Genomic DNA, 25,269 nt, shown 5'->3' on the forward strand with positions numbered 1-25,269 from the left:
TATATCATATATACTCTTCGCTTGCATGACAGTGTGTTACCCTGGTTAAGTCAAAACAAAGCAGCAAAACAAGGAACTGAACAGTGTCAGGTTCTTGAGTGTCGGGTTTCGTTGGGGACGCCGTTGAAATTAGTGTCAACCGCTCGCTTTGCTTCGTTTCGAACTATTCAGCCGCTGGAAATATGTTTCTTCAGCATATAGCTGTGTTCCTATTTTTGGGTTTATCCTTCGCACAAGGTATGTAAAATTGAATACATTTCTCCCCTCTAGATGTCAGTGAAAGAGGAGTTATGTTGAAATCACGCTTGAAGTTTGAAGTTGCATTTGTGAGACTCGCCGTGGACTCACAAAAAGGACGAACCATGATGTTTGCGTCATGTAAAAGAAAATTGTTTGCCTTGGATAACTCTCCCACTTATGCGGAACAACTGGGGAATATTTAAATGCAAATTTTAGTCTATTTGGGGGGTTTATTAGACGAATGTCGACTCGAACGGCAAACAACAAAATGTCAAGTTTGCTCCCTGCCTTTCGAACAATCGTCTGTTAAATTTGAATACGTTTATCGTCCGTTTTTGTCGTACACATCCTAATTTCGAAATCAGCTTTTTCCGTTTTTGTTTTCGTAAAAGGTGGATCTAATTATTTTCAACCAATAATGGCTTGGAAGAAGTCATGATCTTAGCGACTAATGAACAATGCCGTTAGTTGCATCTTTCGGTCGTACCTAGTAACGGCGACTTATCATTCTAAATAGCGCATTTTTTGAAGCTCCAGTTGTCCTCAATTTCTTTGGTTACCCGAAATCTCCTGGAGGGAAACTGGTTAGTTTTATTACTCAAGAAAACATTTCTTTAGCCCAAATTACTGAATTAAGTAACGACTTCCTTTGGAATCAACGTTTTATTGGAAAATACTAGTTGCTCTGGACTCATTTCGTGTATAACCGTCGCGAGTCTGATGGGGCAGAAGGCTTCTTTTAGGGCCCGTCCACACTAACACGGATTCGTTCGAATCCGTATACTTTTTGATACGTTTAAGCCTTCCGTCCACACTAACACGCGGATCGGATCCACCGAATCCGTATAAGTTTAGAAACGCTGTTGAAAGTGGATAAAAAGGAATCCGTATATCTTTCGTGCTGACGTGTACGGTCGGATCTGGATAAAAATGGAAACGATGACGTCAGCTGTACTACATGTTCAATAACACGCTCTCGCGCGAAAACCAAACATCAAGACAAACATGGCGGACCGAAATTTGCTTCTATTGTTACTCGCTTGTTTGGAATTAAATGTCGCTCTATTTAATATATTATTATTCTCACATAGAAGAACAACGAATCTTATGAGGGAAATAGCATTTTCTAAGACCTCATATCGGCGAATTGGCTTGAAAACACGACAGGCCAGGACAAGAAGATTTTGAAACTCCAAAGAGTGTTTATTTCGTACCGGCGGGAAAACCGATTATAAAGCAGGCGCGTCTTTTGGAACATGCGCAAAAGAACTAACATGCCTCACAGCAGATTCGCAGCGTGTTAGTGTGGAAGGTCGGAAACGCAGTGAAAACGGTATTGTGGACCCGGATCAATCGATGCGTTTTCGCTAAAACGAATCCGCATACTTTTGAATCTGCGTTGTGGACGAGCCCTTAGTTAACCCTTTTAGCCTTCAGTATTTGCTAATAAATTTTTGTTGAATAACTCGTGTCTTTCACTCCTATTTTCTGAGGCGCTGGACAATAATGCTATCAGCAGTGCGCAGTAATACCCCTTGTGATGTTTCACGAGATTAAAACAGTATTTTTTTAAAAACGCTTAATTACCGTAATATTTTCATGAGGCAGGCGCATGTAGAGCGGCCGGCGTGACATCCTCAAATGCATTGCCATATGCTTGTATCCTTTCTTAGGAAAATTGAAAAAAAAAATAGTTAAAAACAAGTGAAAGGAGAGATGGTAACAGTCCTGAGAAAACTTCGTAGTCTATTTAATATAACAATGAACCAAAGAGAAATGTGACCCTTTTGAGAAAGTTGCAGTACATAATCAAGAACTATCATAAAATGATAAAATAACATTAACCTACCAGACCCTACCCGGACTGTTTTATCACGTGACCCGAAAGACCAGACCTGGTGGAAGGTTATGTGTCTAAAATCAATCAATATGGCATGCTCTCATATCTGACAGTTTTTGAAAACAATTTTCACTTGGAACTCAACCTGTATGTATTTAGAATATCCTTTCAAAATTAAAAAAAAACAAAAAACAGGATATTTGTACGTGTATTCTAATCGTGTCAGAATTCATTTTTATGTACTAGCTATGCGACTCCGAGGCGAATTTCTTCTCGACAAAATATTTTGGTCTGAAAACAGCCTCTGAGTGAGCTTCCTTCAGGAATACTTGACACAATTTAGTGGATCAAACCGCATCAGTGCCCTTATGGGTACCTCTCGTCGATACAATAAATATGCTTCTTACACAAATATGAGTAGAAACCTTAGAAAACAAGCTTGCACATAGTGAAAAAGGTCGGTCGTTCCATAGACTTTACGTGGTCTGATCATAAATCTGAAAAAAAAAAACAAAAACAAAAACAAAAAAGAAAAACCATGATGATTCACGAACAAGATTGAATTGGTAGAAATGGAGGATATCATATGGCCGTGCGGGGATACGAATTTTATCTTCAAGTGCCGTAGGTTAATCTCACGAGTGAGCGATACTTTCAGCATCAGAAGATAAAATTCGTATCCCTAAGCGGCCACGTAATTTTCTGTTTATTTTATAGATACTGATAAAATTTCCACATAAAACACAACTTTTTTTAATCATTTTCGAAACAGCAAAATGTGCAAATAAAGTGGTCACCTATCGCAAAACGCCTACCACAAGAATGTTTTTAAACTCGGATATAAAGTTATAAAGGAGAAAAAAAAGGCAATAATACATATTTTCTGTTCCAAAAAGTCAAAATTCTAATGAATAAGAGACAAATCCTATAACAGCATGTTAGTAACCATGGCAACACCAATATCCCTGCACGTGAAAGATGAAATAGTATCTTTACTGCGCGTGATGAAGATATGATTTCTCAGTAAAGAAAAAATCCAAGTATTTCATAAGTATCTACATAGTAAAAGTAGTTTACATCCGGGTAAAACTACACTTGAGAGATCATACCTGATGGTGTTTTGGCAAGATTAATTTCGGCCCCGTCCACACGTATCCGGATATTTTGAATCCGCAACTTTTTCTTTCCGGATACGAAAATATCCGCGTCCACACGTTATGTGATCACAGCGTATTCAATTCGAATTCGCTCGTCCACACGTATCCGGATTCACTCCGGATTCACTCTAGTACCCAGGATGACTCTATATATATTGGTTACGGAGCATGCGCTGCGGTATTTAGCAGCCGCGGGAATTCGATGTTTCAGTTTACGTTAACTATGGTTCAAACAGTTAAAAACTTGAACATGTCGAAATCAGGCAAGAAAACTAAGAAGAATGAGGGGAACAAGCCAGAATCATTCATATGGAGCGACGACGAGATAGAGTTGTTATTGAACGTGACAATATAGTACAAAGCCGCAAAATCTATGGAGAACATTGACTGGGAGTCGTGCCAGAGGAAATATGGTAATATTTTAGATTGCTTCGTAAATCACTATTCTATGCCTTTGATCGGCGACCATATTTAACTTTGCGCGGTAAACACTGGCGCCAATTTTGTGACGTCATCGTATCAGAAAATATCCGGATTCGACCGTCCACACGTATCCAAAATGTTATCGGATTAAAAAATTTCCACTCTGGAGAGCGGATTCAAAAATATCCAGATTTGCTTGCGAATTCGCCGAATACGTGTGGACGATAGCCGTATCCGGAAAGGAAAAGTTGCGGATTCAAAAATATCCGGATACGTGTGGACGGGGCCTTCATCATTTTAGCTAGATATTATCATTTAAATTTAACAGTAATCAGGATCTTGTCGTGAGAAATTTTTTTAGCAGACGTCTTAATCTGTTCATACACTTATAAAATAATTTCTTCTTTCATTATTGGGCCAGTGCCTTGTGATATTTTCAGAAAGTCGCAGATAATATTGCTGTGCAGAACGTAAGCCAACCAATGGAAAAACTGCAAAGTGTATTTAGAACTACGAAATAACTTAGAAAACCGTTTCAGAACTCCGTAATAACTAAGAAAAGCGGCGTATGAAGAACATGTATGTTTGTAGGCTTGAATCACAAAAAACTTTTCCTATGGAAAAAAAAAAACAGGAAAATAAAACTAAATGAGAGAAGAGTAAACGAAAAGATAGAAAAAGAAATGGAAAAATAAGTTAGTAGGTAATGACGTTCTGTATCCTTAGTTTTCAGAATGCATGAAGCAGAATACATTTCTCTGGGGGTATTGCAGAGTTTATTAATATAGTGCAACAGTGGATAGCAATGAAGGCGCGCTTTAATTGGCTACTCAATTCCGAATGTCCTTTGCTATTCATCCCGGAACAACTCAGGCGGGATTTGTGCCCGAAGATATTGTAATCGTTGCAATATATATATATATATATATCGCAAGTCGTTAATGGAATTCCCAGGCCAACAAAGGTGCACCAAGCCAGGACGATCAATAAAGATTCGCAGTCCAAACCTCACAGTCAACACGAACGTAGAGAGTTTAAAAAAATTGCGATGGACAACTTCTGACGTAAAAAATATAAAAATTTTTTAATGAAAAACGTTTCGGTCAGAGACCTTCTTCAGTTATTTACAACTTTTGAAATAAAAAAAGAGCATTAAATAGGATCGAAGTGCTAATGATTACGTAATTACAGATAACGACTAATGAACTGGTGCTAATAAAAAGATAACAAAAAACCTAATTAAAAAGAAAACAATGGACAAAATACAAGAAATAAACCCTAAAAACTAAGAGATAAGAATACTAAATATGTTGATATGAGTGGCGTAACCAATTGCAAAGAAGCAATGCGGCGAGCATTAAAAAAGGGAAGGCCCACTTTTAACTACAACTGTAAAGCGTAACAAAATCCCAAAACAAGGCCTTTGGAGCCCGAAAGAGCAAATTAGCAACAAAATCCCTGGAGGGGCCCTTAAATGATACTAATCATAATAAGATCCCTTGGCAGGGCCTCTGAGTCCAATCCACACCGAAAGGATCGACAAAATCCAAGAAAAGGGCCTTTGAACGATCAATTAGTAGCGCCTAATATAAGATGGAAAATTAATTATAGCAAATTCTATTTTTTGAATGAAATTCCTTTCTTTTATTCAAACGATCACAAGCCCCCCCTTAAGGTCCCTTTTAAGCAGTCAGGACGGCAAAGCCACGGAAGACGTCGATTAAAAAATGAGTTTCTACTTTTAGTTAGAATTTCGAAAATGGCTGCATGTGTTTACCGTCTCATAGGGCGGCAGACCTCAAACTCATCATAACGCATAAGAGTAGCGTTGAGTTCCAAATGTAAATTGAAATAATTTGCCGCCGCGGTTTCGCTTCGTAGACGACGCAAATTTTGTTGATTTCGTGTTGTTTTGCAAAGGACGGCTAAGAAATGTACAAAGTTTTAAAACGCCCGTGCTGGGCTATTGTTCTGCCAATTAGATCTATTGTTTTTCCACGCTCTCGTTGCCGTCGCCGTCGTGGTTTGCTTAAAGTCCCTTCTGTTTTTAATAAGGCATGAACTTGCACTGAACAAAATATTTTCAATAAAGTATTTTTTTTAAACTGTTTGCGAAATTAAAAAATTGAATTTCAGATCGCCAACACTTGTAATGAATATTTGGTGAGGAAATAAAGTTTTGACCAGCCAGACAGCGCGTTGCCATTTAAATTACTCGAATTTACTTCTGGTTTTCACAAGTGGAAAAGGTTATAGTAATGAATAAACTATTCGGACCACAAATTACGGCCTTTTGGCAGGCTACAGAAAACTACTACACAACTCCCTTTTTGGTGTGGGAGAATTTGTACTTTATCGAAATGCTGGTAGATCAATTTACTATAAAGTACTGATGTCGAACGAAAAATACTTCAGAAGAGAGTTTCCGTTGAGTATCATAAACAAAAATATATGTTATCGACCAGCCGAAGGTCCGTATTGGGAAGAACTGTGCCCAAGGTCATGGATACCGCCCTAGGCCGTAGGCCTGTAAAGCGGTATCCAAGACAGAGGGCACAGTTTTTCCCAATACGGACCTCCGGCTGGTCAATAACATTTTTATTTTTTTCTAACACATAAAAAATGATTGTCATAAGAACCTGAATGATTCAGGGCTACAATTACGAGTTTGATTACGGAAAAATCCTAGCTCCATAAACTTAACAATCTGTTAGCGAATGGATGATAAAGAAAACAGACGTTATCCAAGTTAAAGAGAAAGCTTTCACGGGAACATTTTCATTTGTAAAGGTAACTTAAAAGGCTTCCAAGCTAACTTTGAAACACTTTTTGATAAGTAACTGTGATGACATGGGTGTGACACCTGTCAATTGAAGAGGAAAAAAGCGTACCCCTTTGAATTAACAACAGTACTGGTATGACAAATACGCACAAGTTAAATGACTATGCGACGATCTTCTCGTAAAGAAAAAACATTCGGAAATCTTTCGAAAAGTATTGTTTATTTCCAACGACAATTAATCTTCGAAGATTTACCTCTGTTCCGTTTTAAAAAAACGTCACGGAAAGTCAAATTGTAGGTGAATGCAAGTGTGTGTTTTGGAGTTGTCAGTCTGCTTGTTTGTTTTCTGTAATGGTGTGTGCAAATCGGTTTTTCTTTCACCGAAAAGCTGCAGTCAATAGACAGGGTCTAAAAGTACTTACGAGTGACCACGAGTGAGCACGAGTGACCACGGGTCACCACGAGTGAGCACGAGTGAGCACGAGTGACCGCGAGTGACCACGAGTGATCACGAGTGACCACGAGGGATCACGAGTGACCACGAGTGACCACGAGTGACCACGAGTGACCACGAGTGACCACGAGTGACCACGAGTGAGATTAAATCAAAATATCTCAGTTTTGTTACTATGACGTCGTTACACAGTCAAATTCACATCATTTCATCAAATACCTTTTAGAAAGGAGACTAACACTTTCCACGGTATACGTCCGATAACTGAAAAAAATTCCAAAAACTATATTTAAAAAACCATAACTACAGCAAAGCGTATATTTTATTATATCTCCGTGTTATTTAACCTTTTGAAAATACGCAAAGCGTTTGTTTTGAATATTTCCTTTGAGACACAACGCAACCAACGTTCCGCCACTGTCATCTACTCCTCCTCTACTCGACCGCAACAAAAATACAACTTCAAAGCGCGTGAAGTCTTTACGCTTCTCGTTTAATAGAGAGCTAAAGCACCAGACGTTCTGGACAACAAGAGCGGCAGAGAAGCCGCGTAAGAGTGGATCGGGGCCTTCGTTCTTGGCGCGAAATAGGAAGGTTAAGCAGTCGATGTTTTTCAGACACGGACTTCTACCCGTGTTAACATGTCTTTGCTAAAAGATGCTAGAGATATGACCTTAATGAGCAAGGGAATAAGTTTCTTTACCCCACTCTCTTGACAGAATGAATAATTCGTCAATTTATTAGGCGACTTGAAATTTACCACATCATAGTTGTGTAAACAATGCGAACAAACGAGCGAGCATGAATTGTTCAGTGCATGATCTGGATGCCTAGAGGACCATTTCTCTTTTTTTAAATTCGTTAACCACAGCGAGATTTGTTATTCTTATGTTTGTAGTCGGTTGCTCAAAACCTAGCATAGATGCATACGATATACAATGTGCAGTTACAAAATACAACCGATGCAGAAAGACAATCATCTATCTCATTTTGCACTTTGTTATTGTATCTAAATGTCGCCTAAGTGTCTTAATTCTAAATTATCGCTCAAAGTAATTTGTGATAAGCTTAAACCCGGTTTAAAAAAATCTAAGTTCTGCATTTGATGATTCAAATGGACATGAAATCAAATGACTTAACTCACCAAGACTTGGCGAGAAAATTGTCTGCCGTTGTCGAATCCCGTTTAATCTATCGATTAAGCAAAAACCACTTTACGCGCTACGGAAACGTTTTTTAATCACTTAATGAAAAGCAGAAGAGTTTTTTATGGTTTTGAGTCAATAATTTATCTCCTATAAGCAAAATAACAGCATATTTTTGTGGCGTCCTACCTTCAACCTGAAAAGTGGCGTTCTGGCGTCTGCGACGTGACCACGCGAACGTCATGACATGCGCAGTATGTGCATAGTTCCACTAATGACTTCCGGTAGGCGTTCGTGACCTCAAGCACGTCTGGTGCTTAAGCTCTCTAATAAGTCAGCCATGACCGAACTTGACAAGAAACGCGCAAAGCCATTCTAAAGCGTCCGGAAACGCCCAAAATGCCCCCCATGGTGTCTAGCTACCTAGTTCCCACGGTTATTGTTGTATACTATTTTTGGAATCATACGGAGAAGTTAGGTGTAATAAAAAGTTGTTATGATAAACATATATTCATACGAATTGTTCGTATATAATATCGTAGATATTAGCGATATATAAGCTAAGAAAATATTGGTGTTGTATAGCCGGACTATTACTTTGACGCTAGGAGTAGTGAGTTTACCACGCAAAACCCAATGAAGTACTCGTCCAGACATCTCGTCGGCAGTACATTTGAAAGTTGAATGGAATTTTCCAAAGTGAAGGGTTGATCATTGACATCATTGGGTTTTAAAATGGAGCCAAATAAAATGGTCAGTGATATTTATGACTATTCTTAAAATCGCTTCTGTTTTCAACCTATCGTAACTGTGCAATCTGTAATGAATAGTCCACACTGCAAGTTTTTAAATATTACCGCATCTGTTTTTCATGTTTTTCAAATCGTCTGCTATGCGTTTATACAGTGAATAACTTCAGTTTTCGTGAGTAAGTCATTATTTCATGAAATTAAGTGAAAATAATTCCGTAATGACGTCACAGTAAGAAAACTGAGGTATTTTGATTTAATCTCGCTCGTAGTCACTTGTGGTCACTCGTGGTCACTCGTGGTCACTCGTGGTCACTCGTGGTCACTCGTGGTCACTCGTGGTCACTCGTGGTCACTCGTGGTCACTCGTGGTCACTCGTGGTCACTCGTGGTCACTCGTGGTCACTCGTGGTCACTCGTGGTCACTCGTGGTCACTCGTGGTCACTCGTGGTCACTCGTAAGTACTTTTAGACCCTATCGCAGTCAATAAGACTCTTTCCAGCTAGACACAAGGGGATTTAAAGCAACTTTTATTCATCGAATTCCTTCGGTTACTGTTGTGAAATTTACGGTAGAAATGTCCAAATTCAAGGGACTTGCAAAGAATAGGCCAAAGTGTATTTATAGAAGAACTCAAAACTTCGCACAACGTTTTACAAACAAACAAACTGTGTTGAAGAATTCAGATATTAACGATTGAGAGTCACATTGATTAACGTAATCGTTTACTGCAACTACCTCTCGTTCTAACTTTCAGAGTTACTTTTTGTGAAGGATTATTAAATAACAAGTCGTTTCTAGGCTGCGTTTCAATCTTTTTATAAACAAATTTAGTACCACAAAATTTTTTTCGAAATCAATTTTTGCCGAAAAACCAAAGTGATTTGAGAGCGAGAGAAGAAAGAATTAATATTATTTTCGCCAAAAGATCGTGACCGAAGTCTTTAATTTTGCTCAAAAATTCTGCCCAGCTGGCAAAATGAGATATATTTGTGAAAAATTGCAACGAAGCTTGAGATGCTCTGCAAAATGACTCAAGCGAAACGGATACCGCTTGCCGTGAGCGGGTCGGATGGGGAGAATACTGCCCGCTCTCAAAACCAATCAGATCGCAGGATTCGTAGAATACCGCCCGTTCACGAACTGAGAAAAAAACTAACTGTATTATTCATGGTAGTAAAAGTCATATAGTTAATCATAAATTATAATTAAATTTAAAAATTAATTGCTGTCATTGAAAATTATTATTCTAGTGAATTTCATCCTGCTAATTAATTCTGCTAATTATGCCAGGTTAAATTGATAAGATGTCCGACCAAAATGAAGATTTCAAAGGACATATGTCCTGTCAATGGAGAAAAATTATTTCCAGCATTGGTTTCCTTTTAAACAGGCCTTTATGATGGTGCGATATTCAGCTTTTACTTGATCTAAAAATATGTAAATTTTTATTTGTTTGATTCTTTTATTTAAATTTTAATCCTGTAAAGCACCTTGGAACTGGACTTTGGCGCTATATGAATAGTAATTGTTATTATTATTATTAATCACTTCAAGTCCCTTTTTACTAGGGTGGTAGATAATCTGCTACATTTTAATCAGCACCGAAATCGATGTGAGAAAACTATATTCTTGGCCAAATGGGGTCAGCGAACGTATTCTTAGACTCATTCCATACTTAAGTATTTTGGTTGAGTAAGGAAGCTACCCCGATTCCTGCTTTGGAATCACGCCATTTGGCGACATGACACTCACGTTATGACCTAAGAATATTTCAGTTACCCTGTAATGCAAAAATGAATGCTTACAAAAGAGTTGTGTGATATCTATTTACTTGTCCCAAAAAACCGAAACTATCTACAAGACATTTTGTCTGGTTTTGATTGAACAGTTGGCAGGATATTGCTATTTGATCATAGAACTGTCATGAGGCAGGCATTTGTACAGCGGCTGGCGTGACATTCTCAAACGCACTGGCCATATGCCTGTATCCTTTCTTAGCAAAATTAAAAATAATCAAAATAAAGTGAAATGGGAGATGGTAACAGAACTAAGAAAACTTCGCACTCATTCAAGATAACGATGATCCTAAGAGAAATGGGACCCGCCTAAGAAAAGTTGCTACACAAAATTGTGGGATGATAAAATAACCTACTAAAGCATCGCTGCTTTGTCACGTTACCTAAACGACTAGGCCTGATGGAAGTTTATGCGTTTAATTAAAATCAATCACTATGGCATGTTCCTATATCAAACAGTTTTCTAAAACACTTTTTACTTGAAACTCAGTTTGTATGTATTTAAATATCCTCTTCAAAGCAATGAGACAAAACAAAACAAAACAAAAAAAAACTTAAACATAAATGAATCATAACATTTATGTCCTGTGAAAGAAATGGTTTCCCTTTGATATTTCTTCTACTTTATGCGAAACTGACCGAGAGATATTTAAATGTTTAGATTGGCCTACTAGGAGAATTCTTTGGAGCAATGTTGATGCGAACAGCAAACAACAAAATGTAATGTTTGCTCTCTGTCTTTCGAACAATCGTCCTTAAAAAAACTGAAAACGTTTATCGTCGGCTTCTTTTGCAGACATCTTGATTTCGTAATCGGCAGAAGTTAAATTTTCAGATTACATTTTCAGAGAAGTGGATTTGGTTGTTGTTTATCTATGATGGCTTTGAAAAAGTCATGCGACTGATGAACAATGCTAATTGCTTTTTATCAGTCGTACCTTAGTAATGGCATCTTATCATTCAGCATCGTTTTAACTTCGGCTGTTCTCTTCTTCTTTGGTTGCCAAATATCATCGAGGAAAACTGATTGGTTGTATCATTCAAGATAACGTTTCTTTACCACTATTAATTATTAACTCTAGCTAGTTTCCTTTTACAATTATAAAATTAGTAGAAAACAGTTGCTGAGGATATATTTCGTTTATTGAGCAGTGTTTGGCCCTAATTTTTAAATTGAGCTAGTTTCCTTTAGCATTAATAACTCATCAGAAAAAAAATTTGCTCTCGACTCAATTTGTGTCTAACCATTGCGAGTCTAATGGAGTACAAGGCGTCTTTAAACCTGGACTATAATTTTAATCAATTCTAGCTGATTAACCGTGTCTTTCAATTATATTCTCTGAGATACTGGATGATAATACTCTAGTACCTTATAATTCTATTTTAAACAATAGAATTATACTGAATATTTTTGTCTTTGTTACAAAAACTCGCTGTTGCAAGGTCTTATGCACTTGAACAACTTGTTCTTCTTCTTCTTCCTCCGGTCTCATACCTGTACCCCTTCCTTTCTTCATCTTTCCTAACTCTCACGGTTGGTTTGCAGACGCCCTGGGACAGACTTCGACTCCTGCTGTAGTGCTAGCACCTACTCCATCTTTCATCATGGCCACCATGTCAACACAAGCACCACCTACAGCGCAAGCTAACCGTACCACGGAAAAAGGGAGCACGACACAAACCACAGAAACAACGAAACCAAGTAAGCAGTTGCCTGTCAGTTTCTTAATGCTTTCAATCATTTCTAGGCCTAATTGTCTGTGATACTTAAATCCCACGTCGCCTTTCAGGTCAAGGACAAATCAATCGGCATTTCCTTGTAACTTGAAGATTTGTCAAACAAATAAAGTAACGACGAACAAGCTAAGAAATAAAATAGAAGGAAGGCTTTTTAAGATATAAGACAGAGCATATCCATTTACCTGTAGAAATGATTAACATGTAAATTCTCCCTATAATATCCACACATTATTCAGCAAACAGGTAATGAGAATACTCAAACCTATCAGGTAGAAGTTGTCATCTTGATCTAACACCAAATTCTCGTGACTAATTTAATTTCAAGGAAATTTGTAGCAGCTGGAGGGGAGAATTTTAAAACAATCAGATACTGGAATTTAAAGTGTTACTGACAGGCAGAATACGGAATTTGATTCAGAAGTCTCATTATGCATGTGATTCAGCACCCATAATTAAATCAAGTGTTGTTTTTTGTACTCATGACGACAAATTTGGCTGATTGAAACATTCATTCGATGGGAATGAAGTTTGTTGTTACCTATATTTTTATACTTATGTTTTTCGTATCCTTTGGGGCGCATTGTAACGTCTGTTCTTCTTTAGCTTCTGCGAAGATTAATTTTGTGGCAGAAAAAACGTGGAATACATGCCTTGGAAATTCTGAGTCAATGGAGTTCAAGGATTTGGTAAACATAACATCCATGGAAGTAAGTCCGATTTCTCTGTCATCTGGTTAATAAGAGGAAATTAAGTTTTCATGTTTCTTCATTGAAGACGTTACATTAAGAAGGGCTTTAAGTCACAGTCTACTGCAGATCATTTCCAAAAATTTCCAAAAACATTCCGATTCCATGTTCCCAAATTGGAATATTTTTGTTCCCAAAACAGACACCGAATAATTAACAAATGGTAAACACCATGTGGCGTTTACCATTTATTTTATAGCATAGCATTGATACATTATAGCAAAAGAGTTTTCTTTTATTAAACAAATCTTACGTGACCAGAAAAAAAACAAGCGCGCGCGGAAAACTAGTCTTTGCATTTCCTCACGTCAGCAGCGTACACCCATGGGCAAATGGTGGACGCTGAATTGACAAATCAGAGCGCTTTACTTTGGTTATGTTATACACATGTTTTCATCCAAAACTACAGCAAGGGAGGCATGGGAAAGCCGTAAAGGCTATTTGGATATGAAAGAGTCACTGAAACTACTCTTCTCGCAATTTTCTCGTAAGACTGTTCCTCTGAATGAATTTGGAGCTCCAACTCAGCTTTTAAATTCTTCTGTTTGATGCTCAATAACTCTGGAATAGTTTTACATCTGACCGGGTGATGTGCATGTCTCCCGGGTAGGTTTATCTGGAGCACGTTCACACTGTTTCACAAGTTCGCATGAATTAAACGCCACTCTGGTCACCATTTTAAGTACCCTGTTACACTTGATCATTTGTCATGTTAACATATGAAATATTTTATTTGTATTACAATAGTCCAAGGAGAGGTGCTATAGTTTTTTACTGGATACTCAGGCTTTTTTACGATTTGAGTTCGCATACCTAATGTTTTATTAGCAATCGTCACAATGAAAGTAACTCCGTTGTGATTACTCCCATCCTGTAGATGAAATACATCTACAACGATTCCGAAAAGTACCACGACGTTAAAGTATCAGATGTGGCGTTCTCAAATAAAGGCGGTAAAGTTGGCGTGGAGGCGAAGTTATCCTTGGTTGTGAAGGGAAAAGAAACTGACTTTATCGAGACGGTGTTTACTAACAAAGTGAATAGTGGTCAGCTTCACAACTTAAAGGTTGTGAGTGGAAGTGCTGAATTCAATCCAGTAGGTCAGCGTATAATGACTAAACGACTGAAATGTCCGCCTTGTCAATCGTTTTTTTATTGAATAATGTGGACTGAACTTGGTTATGACCTAACATGCAGCTTGTCAGCAAACCACACACACTGTTCCCCCTGAAAACCATGTGAATCCCCTCCAAAATCATCCGCTGCCGCAAGAGGATACATATTGGATGTGAGATAAAAGAAAACAAAAAGTAAAACTGATTTAAAAATTTAAATAATGATACATTTGAAACGCTGGATGTAAACTTAGCACCCATTGATCTTGGCTGGTTCTCTCAGTAAGAATCTTTCTTAGGTGTATTTTCTCAAAATTGGATTCTGTCTTCCCTCGTGATCGTGTGTCACAGGTGTTGAATTCAAGGACTGGAAAGCTAAAAATTGCGAATGCGATAAGTGCAGCGGAGCTGGCGGTGAGATCACTATCGAGGGAACATGTGTGCCAGAACAGCAATACAGCTGCAACGGGTTGAAGAATGAAAAGATGACAAAAGATTGTGTAAAGTACTGTGGTGCAGGTAAGAGACAATGCTGCAAGTAGTTGAAATAGTAACCTTAATAAATAATTATGATCGTGACACTCCATTCGACCGTGGTGGTAACGGAAATTGCGAATGGTATTTAAACGGCAGTCGAAAGTACGATTTCTTCTACCTGAAGTTTTCTACAGAACTTGTATCTGTATCACCCATTTGATGTCGAAATGCACTAGAGGTAGTTGTATTCTCTTCCCGGTAATCGTTCGCGTCCTACAACCTCTGTGCTTGGTTTCCTTTGAGGAGCCCGTTAGCTTCTGCTCAAACTGAACAAGAGAAGCAACTTTAAGAAGCTGTTTAGTTTGATTATTTGTTACTTTGTATTATAAGCGCTTGGAAGTCACATCTGGATCGCTTATTCTCTCGGAAAGCAGTGATCGCTTATATTAAATTGCACTGCGACGAAGTGATCCTTTGAGGGATAAGTAGTAAATCATACATGCCGAAGACATAATCATTGTTTGCATTTTCGAGCTTCGTGAAAGAACATCTTAATCAAGTACAGGTTGTGTGTTATTTTGATTCTAGTCAAGCAAGAGTGACCTAACTAAGCTTTTTAGCTGCTCAGTGCTCCTTACCAAACTAAGTTTATCTTCATTTGTATTTGGTAATTCTATTGAAATGTTTACGAGCAAGGGTGGTTATGATAAGTGGAGAACACGATGTTCAATTGAGTTATATTTCAGGATATTTTAGGCAAAAGCATTAGACGTAATGGACGTGTCAGAGGAGGTGAACCATCGTAGCAGAAAATAATGTTTTATTAATTTTCCTTTTCAGTGGGAACAACGATTTCCTTTTTGGTCTTGGCTTTTGGGATGTTACTCTCGTTCAGGTAAAGGACTTGTACGAAGTAAAAACAAGTTACCCTCCTAAAAATCCCTCTTTTTCCAACGACACCTTACTTTAATCTCATAAAAAGGAAGGGGGAAAGGGGATAGGTGAGGAAACAGGACCAGTGTCACTATTTCTTATTTTCTCTGTTGTTTCTGGTGTCTTCTGAAAATTTTAGTCACCGCCACTTTACAACGCTTTTCAAATATTCATCCCTCAAACTTATTACAATGCATCATGATGATAAATCAACCATTTATTTTCCAAATTGATTTCTCAAATAAACGTTAACTTTGATAGAGATGTGCCAGATCATTTCGGTTACAAAATGCATAATCTTAATCTTAAAGAAACTCTCTCGTTTCTCTTCCCCTTTTTCTGGCAATCTACACCAGTGGAATTCGATTCCCAACATATACAAGGCCTTTAGTAGGAAAGCCCTTAGATCCAGGAGGGTTTAAAAGCAGTATTAACACTTTTCTTCATTTTGTTTTGATTCCGCTCTTTACCTTTTCAGTTCGCAGTAGGGGCTGAGTGGAATTGGATATCAGACCTCCAAAACAAGAAAACAGGATTTAACATTACTTTCTACTTTATGAGTCGTGCATTTTAATAGTCATTAGACTGCATTTTTGTAGGTGCGTTAGATACTCATATATATCGGACGACGTGATGTCTTTCTTAAAATTTTTGGAAATATTTACTACCTTTTTTCAAAAGCTGTGAGCCCATTATCTGTTCAACATGATGCTATGCGGCTGTTCAGTGATAAGTGACGTCAGAATGTGGTAAAAATAAAGAAGTTACTGGGATACGGGGCGTAGCCGAGTGTGTTATAACTGCACAGACCCACAGCAACATCATTGGAATCTATACTAGTGCGGAGCCAGAAAAAAATCTTAGCAGTGACTTTATCTATGCGTCTTTTCTTAAACAGATCATGTGCAAGAACTAATTAATTAAAAATGCTTGCGTAATTCAGCAATTATATAAAAGCTAACAACATTTGTTGGTTCAAGATGTAGTTATCGAATCTTGACTGTTAGCCCCGCTTGTTTAGTGAGATAATAAAACAAAAGTGTTCTGAAATCATTTCCGCTTTTCAAATTGAAGAATTGATTGTTTAAACAGAAAGATTACTTTGAAAACTGTTGGTCAGTCTCCGCTATATTTCTTATGATAAGCAAATGTAGCACTTAATTTTCTGCAAGGAGTATCTACCCGTCGAGGATTTAGCTGACCAGACGCACTAAGACTATGAAGTGACTAACGTAGAGTGTGGACTCCGTTGGGAGCTTTCGCTTGCTATTTTCAAACATTTTTATTTCAAACCAGGAAGCTCCTTCAGTTTTTTCCTAAACAGTCCAAACTATTACTACTACGATTACGACTGACTGCTAAGCGATCCCAAGAAGATTTATTATTACTTTCGTGTGTAACGCTCAGTTATACGCTGGGCGTAAGTATCAGCATCCAGGATTTCATTACAACTTTAACTTGCATTGATGAGAAAGGGAAGGAATCTATCAACTGTTGTGAACAAGTTACATGATGAACTTCTCTCATCCCGAAGAGGCCCAGTGAACAACTTCATATTTTCTTGAAATTTCACTTTTCCTGCCTTCTTTTTCAAAGGTATAAATTTTCCGTGACTCAACTTGATATCCCCGATTTTTCCCACGTCTTGTAATTCATTTTAATTTGGCCCTGTGACAACCATGCCAAACATTTTCGTGTCGGGAACGAAACATTAAAAAAAGTATTGCTTTATGAAATAGCCTCTTGTTGACTGACCACAAAAACGAGGAAGGACAGAAGCCGTCCACTTTCAATCTCCTAGTCCAGCTGTCTGCAAACTTAAAATCCTCGTCTTCGAAATGTTGAGAGTAGACTTTGGTATCAGATGTCACTCTCAACTCTTTTGATCTTAATTTAGAGAAAATTGAGAAAATAGCATCGATACTTAACTTCCGAAGCTTAGAATCGTTAGGGTATTTGTGAAAAGACAAATCCGAATTCGTGGAAACATCGTGGCAGTTACAGACCCAATAAGGGTGAAATATTCTATACACTTCGCAATTAACTTGCCATATCCGCAACCGGTGTTTACCCATTTCAGACTACATGACCAAACAATGACGTATAAAGCGAAAGAGGTCTTTTACAGGTGTAACCGCCGCTGTTTTCGTTTGTAACCTCAAAGATAAGATTTTTTCTAGGAAAATCTAAGTAGACCGACTGTTCATAAGATGAGGTGTGATTAGAAAGTAGGTAACTGCTTTAAAATGAAATCATTCTCTGTCAAAATCTCTTAAAGCATAACAAAATGCAGACCATCGCAAACTTGACGTCAGCATTTTACATCATTTGGGTAAACAGGATTAGAAGCATTCATCTCTTTATCCACTCTGAAATTAATCAAAATGTACTAAGTGATAACTTAATTGAACCGAACTCTCTAATTAAAGGTAACTCGGTCGTGAAATGAGTAATACAAAGTGTTCTTCGAAGCATTAACTGATGAAAACAACACGATTTTGGCTCTCTTCATTTGCATGTCACAGTATTACCATGCTTACGTCAAAACAAAGAAGAAAAACACAGAAATGAATTGTTTCCAAAGTATTTGGATGACAGTTTTCGTTGTGGACGTCGTTAAAATTTGTGTCGTTCGCTTGCCGTGCTTCGTTTCGCTTTAAACATGTTTCCTGACAAAATTGCTCTGCTCCTATTTGTGGGTTTATCCTTCGCACAAGGTATGTAAAATTGAACACATTTCTCCTCACAAGAAGTGGGTGAAAATAGGGTGATGTTGAAGAGCGCTCGAGGTAGGAAGTAGCATTTATGACACTCGAAAGGCCTCGACATAGACTTACAAAAAGTATGAATCACGACGTTTACGTGATGTGAAAGAAAGATGTTTACCTTGGATAACTCTTCTACTTGATGCGAAACAACTGAGAAATATTTAAATGCTAAGATTAGCCTACTAGGGGATTTTCTTTGGAGCAATGCTGATGCGAACAGCAAACAACTTAATTTCAAGTTTGTCCTCTGTCTTTCGAACAATCGTCTGTTAAAAATTGAAAACATTTATCGTCGGTTTCCTTTAGAGAGATCTTGATTTCGAAATCAGCAGTAAACTTTTCGGTTTGCATTTTCAGAGAAAAGAACTTGATTTTTGTCATCTGTTTATTTATTAAAATTTTCTGTTTGAATTTTCAGAGAAAGTGGATCTGATTATTGTTTATCTATGATGGCTTTGAACAAGTCATGCGAATGATGAACAATGCTAGTTGCATCTTTCAGTCGTACATAGTAACGAAATCTTATCATTCTACTAGCATCGTTTCAAGCTTCGGTTTTCCCCTACTTCTTTAGTTACCAAATACCCTCGTATCATCCAAGAAAATGTTTCTTTTACACTATTAATTATTCACATGAGCTGGTTTCTTTTGGCATAACTACTTTATCAGAAAACAGTTGCTGAGGACTCATTCCGTGTTTAACCACAGGGTGCCAAGCTCTCTTTGAGAAGATAATATTATAAAGCTTTGCATTGGATTTTAAGCTCCGCTACGTAACTCCGTAAATAATACAAAAAAAGAACTATTGTTTCCTTGTAGCGATTTCAGGCCATTTCGTCGCTTTAGCTAAGATCTCATCCCAATACTGCCTATATTAAGAAGAAGGAAAGGGGTTAGAACCACGTAATAACCAGGAAAACCATATGAGAGGCTATAGATGTTTTATCCAGGGTGCAATTGCAAAAAAATCATTAGAAGAATAAAAGGAAGAAATGAAAATGAAATGAAAAATTCAGAAAAAAACTTCAAAAAAATTAATGGATGAATTAGCGCGTAAGTAAGGACGTCCTCTATCCTCAGTTTCAAAATGGGGTAGTATGTACTTCTCGAGGAAAATCACGGTGTGAATAAATATATACTAAAACATTGGATAGCTACTATCCCATCGCTTTTATAAACATTGAATAGCTATTATCCCATTGCTTTTATAAATACTAAAACAACTATTCACCTCACGGTCGGTGGTAAGTGGTGGATATCAAGTTAGCTCGCCGCTTCACGGCTCGGTAAAAATCCATCCATATATAGCCACCGACACTCAGGTAAATAGTTGTTAAATATCTGTTACATATTAATACATCAATCCATTTTGCTAGTGTCGCAGACCACGGCATCAAGTGTATCAAGCTTAGTGACACCAACGCCAAGTCATACCACATCCAGTAACAGCGCTAGCTCTAGTGTACACAGAGAGCACAGCTCCAGCAGCACCTACAGCACAACTAAAGGACTCATCGCTTTGTCCCTCACAACCGAGGGAGGCCCAGGCCCTTCGTCAATAATCTCTACCTCAACAGTTTCTGTCATCCCCACTTCAACACCTCAACTGAATCAGTGTTCTACCAGCGAACAGCCTACCAAAGAATCAAGTATATGACTTTAAATGCACATCTGTCGTTCGCACTCTTCAAGATTTATCTTCATAACATTTAATTTGAGTTTTTACAGGATCTGGAGTTTTAAAAATCGAGACCATTATTTATTCCTATCCTTCAAAGATACTCGTCAGTTTACTGGCGGAAAGAATATTGAAATATGGCCCTCTAAACTGTTTAATGAGAGTGCACTTACTGACATACTGAGATGTAGTAAAAGTATCTTCAGTTTTGGCCGCTCACCTGCACGTCGTCTTGTTTCCCTTGCCTGCACTGTATAACCTCTTTAGGAAAATATATCCTAACGTCAAAAGAAAACAATGATAACGCACATCTCTTGTTTGTGACTTGATAGTGCTTTTCGTTTTGTTTCTTCAGCATGCAGCCAGTATGTTATTCACCTGCTCAAAAATCCTTGGAAAGATGAGTACTTGAATGAATCATCAATAGATTATAAGGAATTAAAAAATTCGTTATCAAGTCTGGTAAGTGCATCACGTTTTGCATAGAGCCACGGGCTTTACAAAGATAATACTTAAATTCTTGCTCTTGAGAAACCTAATAATTTTAGACAATAAGAGTACAACTGAACCTCTTCAAAGCGGCCACCCAAGTAATAGAATAGAAGGTGAGATTTCTGCTGGTGTAATGTGCGACTATGCCGTATGTAGTAAAATTAAAACCAAGTTGAGAACCTGCTCGCAGGCTACACAGACGCCGGTAGACTGTGGGTAATCGGCTTCTATAACCTCGTTCCCAGCGTCTTTCATCTCTTCCTCCCCGCACCACCCCCCCTCTTAACTCTTCTCTCGCTCCAGAGGACTGGTGCGAAAGCGCTGCTTTAAACCTTAGAGGAGGGTCACAATGGGGGTTTGACGGCTGTCAGTTGTTTTTCCTATTTTGACGGCCAACGGTTAAATTTTAGGGTCTGTGATGGCCGACGGTTGAATTTTTTGGGGTTGACAGCAATCAGAAAAATATTTCTTCTATGATTTTCAGTTGAAAGTTTTTCATCATTTGATATAAATTATTAACTATTTTGAGGTCTCTACCGTAGTGGAGTGGGATGTACTTCCAAGACTTCTAATTAACAAATGGTAAACACCACAGCGTACACTATTGAGTTATGGATGCACGCGGGAGGTTGCTAAGCACGAAAGAAGCGTAAGAGTCGCTCGAGGCGATAGCCGAGAGCGACTCTAGCTTCTTGAGTGCTTAGCAAACCTCCCAAGTGCATCCATAACTCAATAGTGTACGCTGTGGTGTTTACCATTTGTTTTATAACATAACATTGATACATTGTAGCTAAAGAGTTCCCTTTTATTTAACAAATCTTACGCGACCAGAAAAAAAACAAGCGCGCGCGGAAAAATAGTCTTTGCATTTGCTCACGTCAGCAGCGTACACCCATGGGCAAATGGGGGACGCTAAATTGACCAATCATAGCGCGCGCTTTACTTTGATTATGTTATAACAATAATTTGTGATTAGTTTCAAACAATACCTTACTTCCCACTTACTTTTCTTCTTCTTGTTCCAGTCTTGTGACATTTTCAAGCACGTTGAATCTAAAGCGTGGCAATCAGAACTCAGTTTCTCCAAAGCCAATGGAAATTGGACCATTGCAAAAGGCAAAGTATGTGTGGTTTTCAAACCTGGAGTCGATTTTTATATGGAAGACGCAAAACTCAATTTCACGACAAACTATACCTTTCAAGCAACCGGTAAGTGACGTTTATTAATTGAGAATCGCGCGCTCTGATTGATTAGGGGTTAAATCATTTTGTGCAAGAGACGAAATTATTATTAGGAGTAAAGCTTGCCTCGCACCGCATTTTGTGATGATTACGAGGAACAAGAGGCAGATGAACTTATACAGAAAGAGGTACCTCTTATTTTTACTCGCTCAATCATACCAGATATCTTTATGCTCTGTGAATAATGTCAACATATCCCTATTTACTTAATTTATTTATCTATATAAATTGTTATTAGATATTTTTGCACCTCTCTCATTACATCATAATTTTCATTCGACGATGTTCCCCTTGCATTTGTCCTCGGGAAATTTATCCGTCATGAAGCAATGACCCTAGCTTTGAGTGATATATAGATTTATCTAAATTTTCTTGTAGGAGTTACTTTCTCAGAATGGAGAGCCAAGGTTGGCGAGTGCAAAAAGTGTGACGGAGGTGGACCGTTTGTGATCGAAAGAGTTTGTGAGAGTAAGGAATACAGCTGTAAGGGACACAAAAACAAGTCACAAGAGTGAAAGGATTGTGTAAAGTATTGCCCATCAACTTCGAATCTGGGTAGGAATTGATAATGTTTCATACAAATTTCTAACATTTCTAACTGTACCCAAGAAAAACATCTCCCAAAAACTTTTACTATTCTGCATTTACAACCATAAGTTCGATTGAATCTTTGTAAATGAAATTCCCTGGCTTCCCTGGTACAATTTTATTTCTATTCCTGTAGTATGGCTCCTAAGAAACTGGCTGACTTTGGGAAGATATTTTTCGATTTATTTTTCATCAGCCCAATGAACAGAACCAAATAACTAAAAATCAGATCTACAGTGGTAACATTATAACACTGGCTAGTTACAATACTTACCGAATTCTACGTTTGTCTCATCGCCAATTGTTTTTTAGTTTTTATATAACACTTAAATTAACGACATAACTTAGTAAAAGAGAAATCTTTTCTCTTCAGTCCTCACTATAGTAAAACTATGTAACAATTTAGTAGAAGATATAATGTAAAAAAAAAAGCATAATTTCTTTCATCAATCATCTGTTTATTTATTTACTAATTTGTTTATCTATTCTATCGTTTTCAGTGGTCGCCGCGTTTTCTAACCTTATTCTGGCCATGTGGATCTCTCTTTCTTTTAAGTAACGAAAAGTTTTTCATATGTACATTTATGCTCTTGTACATTTAATGGAAATCGTTTGCGACGCATTGTAAATCTTCTCAATTAATTTTGATTTTCTGTTTGTTTTAACAGTTTTTAGGACGTGCTGACAGGTCTGGAAGTTTCGATGCAATAAAGAACTTGAAGCTTAAAGTCCAGCAGTATTTGTTTTTTGTTTGTTTGTTTGTTTGTTTTTACGTGGAATACTTCTGTCTAGATTATTTGATGTATATCGGTTATATAATACTTAGTTACCTAGTTAAGTATACCTTTTTTTCCGCGGTAGATCAAAATGATCTCAAATATCGCAAAATACAGCGTAGGCCCGCACCGCGTGAGGAGGGGGGATACTACATGTTGGCGGGCATAAGTATATATTGGCTCGCTCGCACGCTCCCAGGGACCATCAATAAACACCCGCCATGTTGGATAGAACTAATTTACTAAAATATCACGAGATACAGTGTTGACCCGCACCGCATGCGGAGGGACGGATACTACATGTTAGCGGGCATAAGTGTATATTAGCCCACTCGCACGAGTGTTAATAATTTGCACCACAATTTCATAGCGCTAAGGGTTTGGGAACCGAGAAATCCGAATGACACCTTGTCCAAAGGCTCTCAGTAAACATTGAGGCTGAAATTGGTGGTTTGGATTCCATTTCATTGCACACGACCCTGAAATGAGGCACGCGAGTGTAAAGAAACACTGTACCGCCGTGATAGATGTGGAATTTTGAGGTGATCGGAGCGTCCGGAGCGCGGAGTTTACAGTATTTTGCTCCCAGTGGATTCGTTTGGTTGGCGTTACCCGCGGACGTATCATGGAAAGGGTTATGTAGAGGGCAAAGCAGATGAACTAAAACCGATTGGCTGTGTGTCTGCAACAAAACCATTGCTGTGAAGCGAATGAGTTCGTGCGGAGTACATACGACAATCGCCCAAGAAAATGTTACCACCAACTCATGTAATCCAGGCCTGTAACGATGGCTCTTACTCGTTATTGTTGTATTAAAAATCTCTGTCGTGTAACACTTAAGTTGCTTCCAACGGCTACCTTAATAACAAAAGTCATATCATTGTGACATGTTTACCCTCGTACGTTACCTGCATTTGGGATCAGCGTCAAAAATACTTCGGTAAAACCTCAGCTAAAAGCGACGTAAAAACTCCAGCAACGATGTAGGGCAAATTTCACTGGAGTTTGTACTATTTCGAAAACATGTTCTCCAACATTCTACCGCTGCCTACCGTTATCTCGTGTCACTTGTTTAGAGAGTCGGCTTGTCTTCTAACAACGCCATTTCTCGCTACACGGTCAAGAAGATAATGCCTCATAAAGAACTGAGGAAAAATAAAATCGTCCTTGTAGTATTATGCTGTATTATCATATAATTGAGATAACAACTTGTGGTCTCCTTAATGCTGTTCAAATGCAAGTTTATACGTTACAACTAGTGACTTTCAACGTGCCGCACTTAATGTTCTATTTCTGTCTGAGATTGCGTGACCTCATAGATAACCTAACCCAGAGATATTTTTTCAATGGCTGTTGAGGCCTAGTTTTTAAAAATGAAAAAAATAAAAAATCCTTTAATAGGTCGACTTAGAATATAAGATTCTAAATCTTAAATTGAAGCGGATTTGAAATGTTAATTATATTTTACTCAAGGACGCTTAAAGGGTTTCTCTGGACGCGAAAGTGTGAGGTGTTCCCTGTGCGTGGTGGATGATGGAAGATTTTTGGCCATCTACTCAAGGTGGAAAAGATTTCCTATGCAGGTCTTAGTTAATTGCCTTTTACTAGATATGGCATAGATGAACACAAATCTTGTTATGCATTCGATTCGACAATAGCATTGTCAAATGTTTAATTGGAACGTCGAACTGCGCCATTGTCGAATGTTCGGTTGTAGACTAAGAGGTGTAATCTAATGCAAAACTGCCAATAGACGTTGCATTTTACAGGCATTTAGTGTATATTTTTAATTGGGTTGAGGACAATGAGAGTGCAACCGCCACTGTTTTCGTTTGTAAACCCAGTGAGAGAAAGTTTTGCTAGGAAAATCTAAGTGGACTGTTTGCCAGATGAGGTATAATTAGAAAGCGAGGTAAACACGACCTTAACGTCAAAATGTCTGAAAGTATTATGAAATGCAGGCAAAAGCAGATTGACGTTATAGCTTTTCGAATCATTTGGGCTAACACGGCTGGAAGCATTCCGGATATCTTTATCCGGACCAAAATTATCAAGTTAAAATGTACTTATTGATAACTTAACTAAACCGAACTCTCTGTGGAAATTGGAACATGAAATGTGTAA

General features: G+C 38.0%; 2 protein-coding genes across 3 annotated transcripts; both read left to right on the forward strand.

The window, feature by feature from the left end:
- The first annotated feature begins 74 nt into the window (after positions 1-74).
- On the forward strand, positions 75-16,654 carry LOC111326928 (uncharacterized). The gene is made up of 7 exons (XM_088751862.1): positions 75-237; positions 12,137-12,292; positions 12,934-13,037; positions 13,954-14,176; positions 14,543-14,710; positions 15,509-15,563; positions 16,080-16,654. Exons 1-7 carry the CDS (start codon positions 183-185, stop codon positions 16,087-16,089), a joined length of 771 nt encoding a protein of 256 aa, XP_088607988.1. The 5' UTR covers positions 75-182; the 3' UTR covers positions 16,090-16,654.
- A 133-nt stretch (positions 16,655-16,787) lies between these two features.
- LOC148734770 (uncharacterized) lies at positions 16,788-23,985 on the forward strand. 2 transcript variants are annotated; one of them, XR_015998351.1, is made up of 7 exons: positions 16,788-18,318; positions 19,746-20,018; positions 20,403-20,509; positions 21,565-21,748; positions 22,160-22,336; positions 22,870-22,924; positions 23,038-23,985. XR_015998351.1 is itself a non-coding variant. In XM_088751863.1 (6 exons), the coding sequence occupies exons 1-6, from the start codon at positions 18,264-18,266 to the stop codon at positions 23,042-23,044; spliced, it is 681 nt and encodes a 226-aa protein (XP_088607989.1). In that variant the 5' UTR covers positions 16,788-18,263; the 3' UTR covers positions 23,045-23,985. The 2 variants fall into 2 exon arrangements, 1 of the variants encoding a protein (XP_088607989.1); XM_088751863.1 differs by lacking the exon at positions 22,160-22,336.
- The last annotated feature ends 1,284 nt before the right edge of the window (positions 23,986-25,269 follow it).

Source organism: Stylophora pistillata, chromosome 3, assembly GCF_964205215.1.
Source record: "Stylophora pistillata chromosome 3, jaStyPist1.2, whole genome shotgun sequence".
In the NCBI taxonomy this organism is placed as follows: Eukaryota; Metazoa; Cnidaria; class Anthozoa; order Scleractinia; family Pocilloporidae; genus Stylophora; species Stylophora pistillata.

Excerpts from the sequence above, each read along its gene's own strand:
- LOC148734770 (XM_088751863.1), top strand. The coding sequence starts at position 18,264 with ATGTTTCCTGACAAAATTGCTCTGCTCCTATTTGTGGGTTTATCCTTC. Across the intron at positions 18,319-19,745 it reads GGGTTTATCCTTCGCACAAG|TGTCGCAGACCACGGCATCA; the intron begins GTATGTAAAATT and ends CCATTTTGCTAG. Across the intron at positions 20,019-20,402 it reads ACAGCCTACCAAAGAATCAA|CATGCAGCCAGTATGTTATT; the intron begins GTATATGACTTT and ends TTGTTTCTTCAG.
- LOC111326928 (XM_088751862.1), top strand. The coding sequence starts at position 183 with ATGTTTCTTCAGCATATAGCTGTGTTCCTATTTTTGGGTTTATCCTTC. Across the intron at positions 12,293-12,933 it reads CACAGAAACAACGAAACCAA|CTTCTGCGAAGATTAATTTT; the intron begins GTAAGCAGTTGC and ends GTTCTTCTTTAG. Across the intron at positions 14,711-15,508 it reads TGTAAAGTACTGTGGTGCAG|TGGGAACAACGATTTCCTTT; the intron begins GTAAGAGACAAT and ends TTTCCTTTTCAG.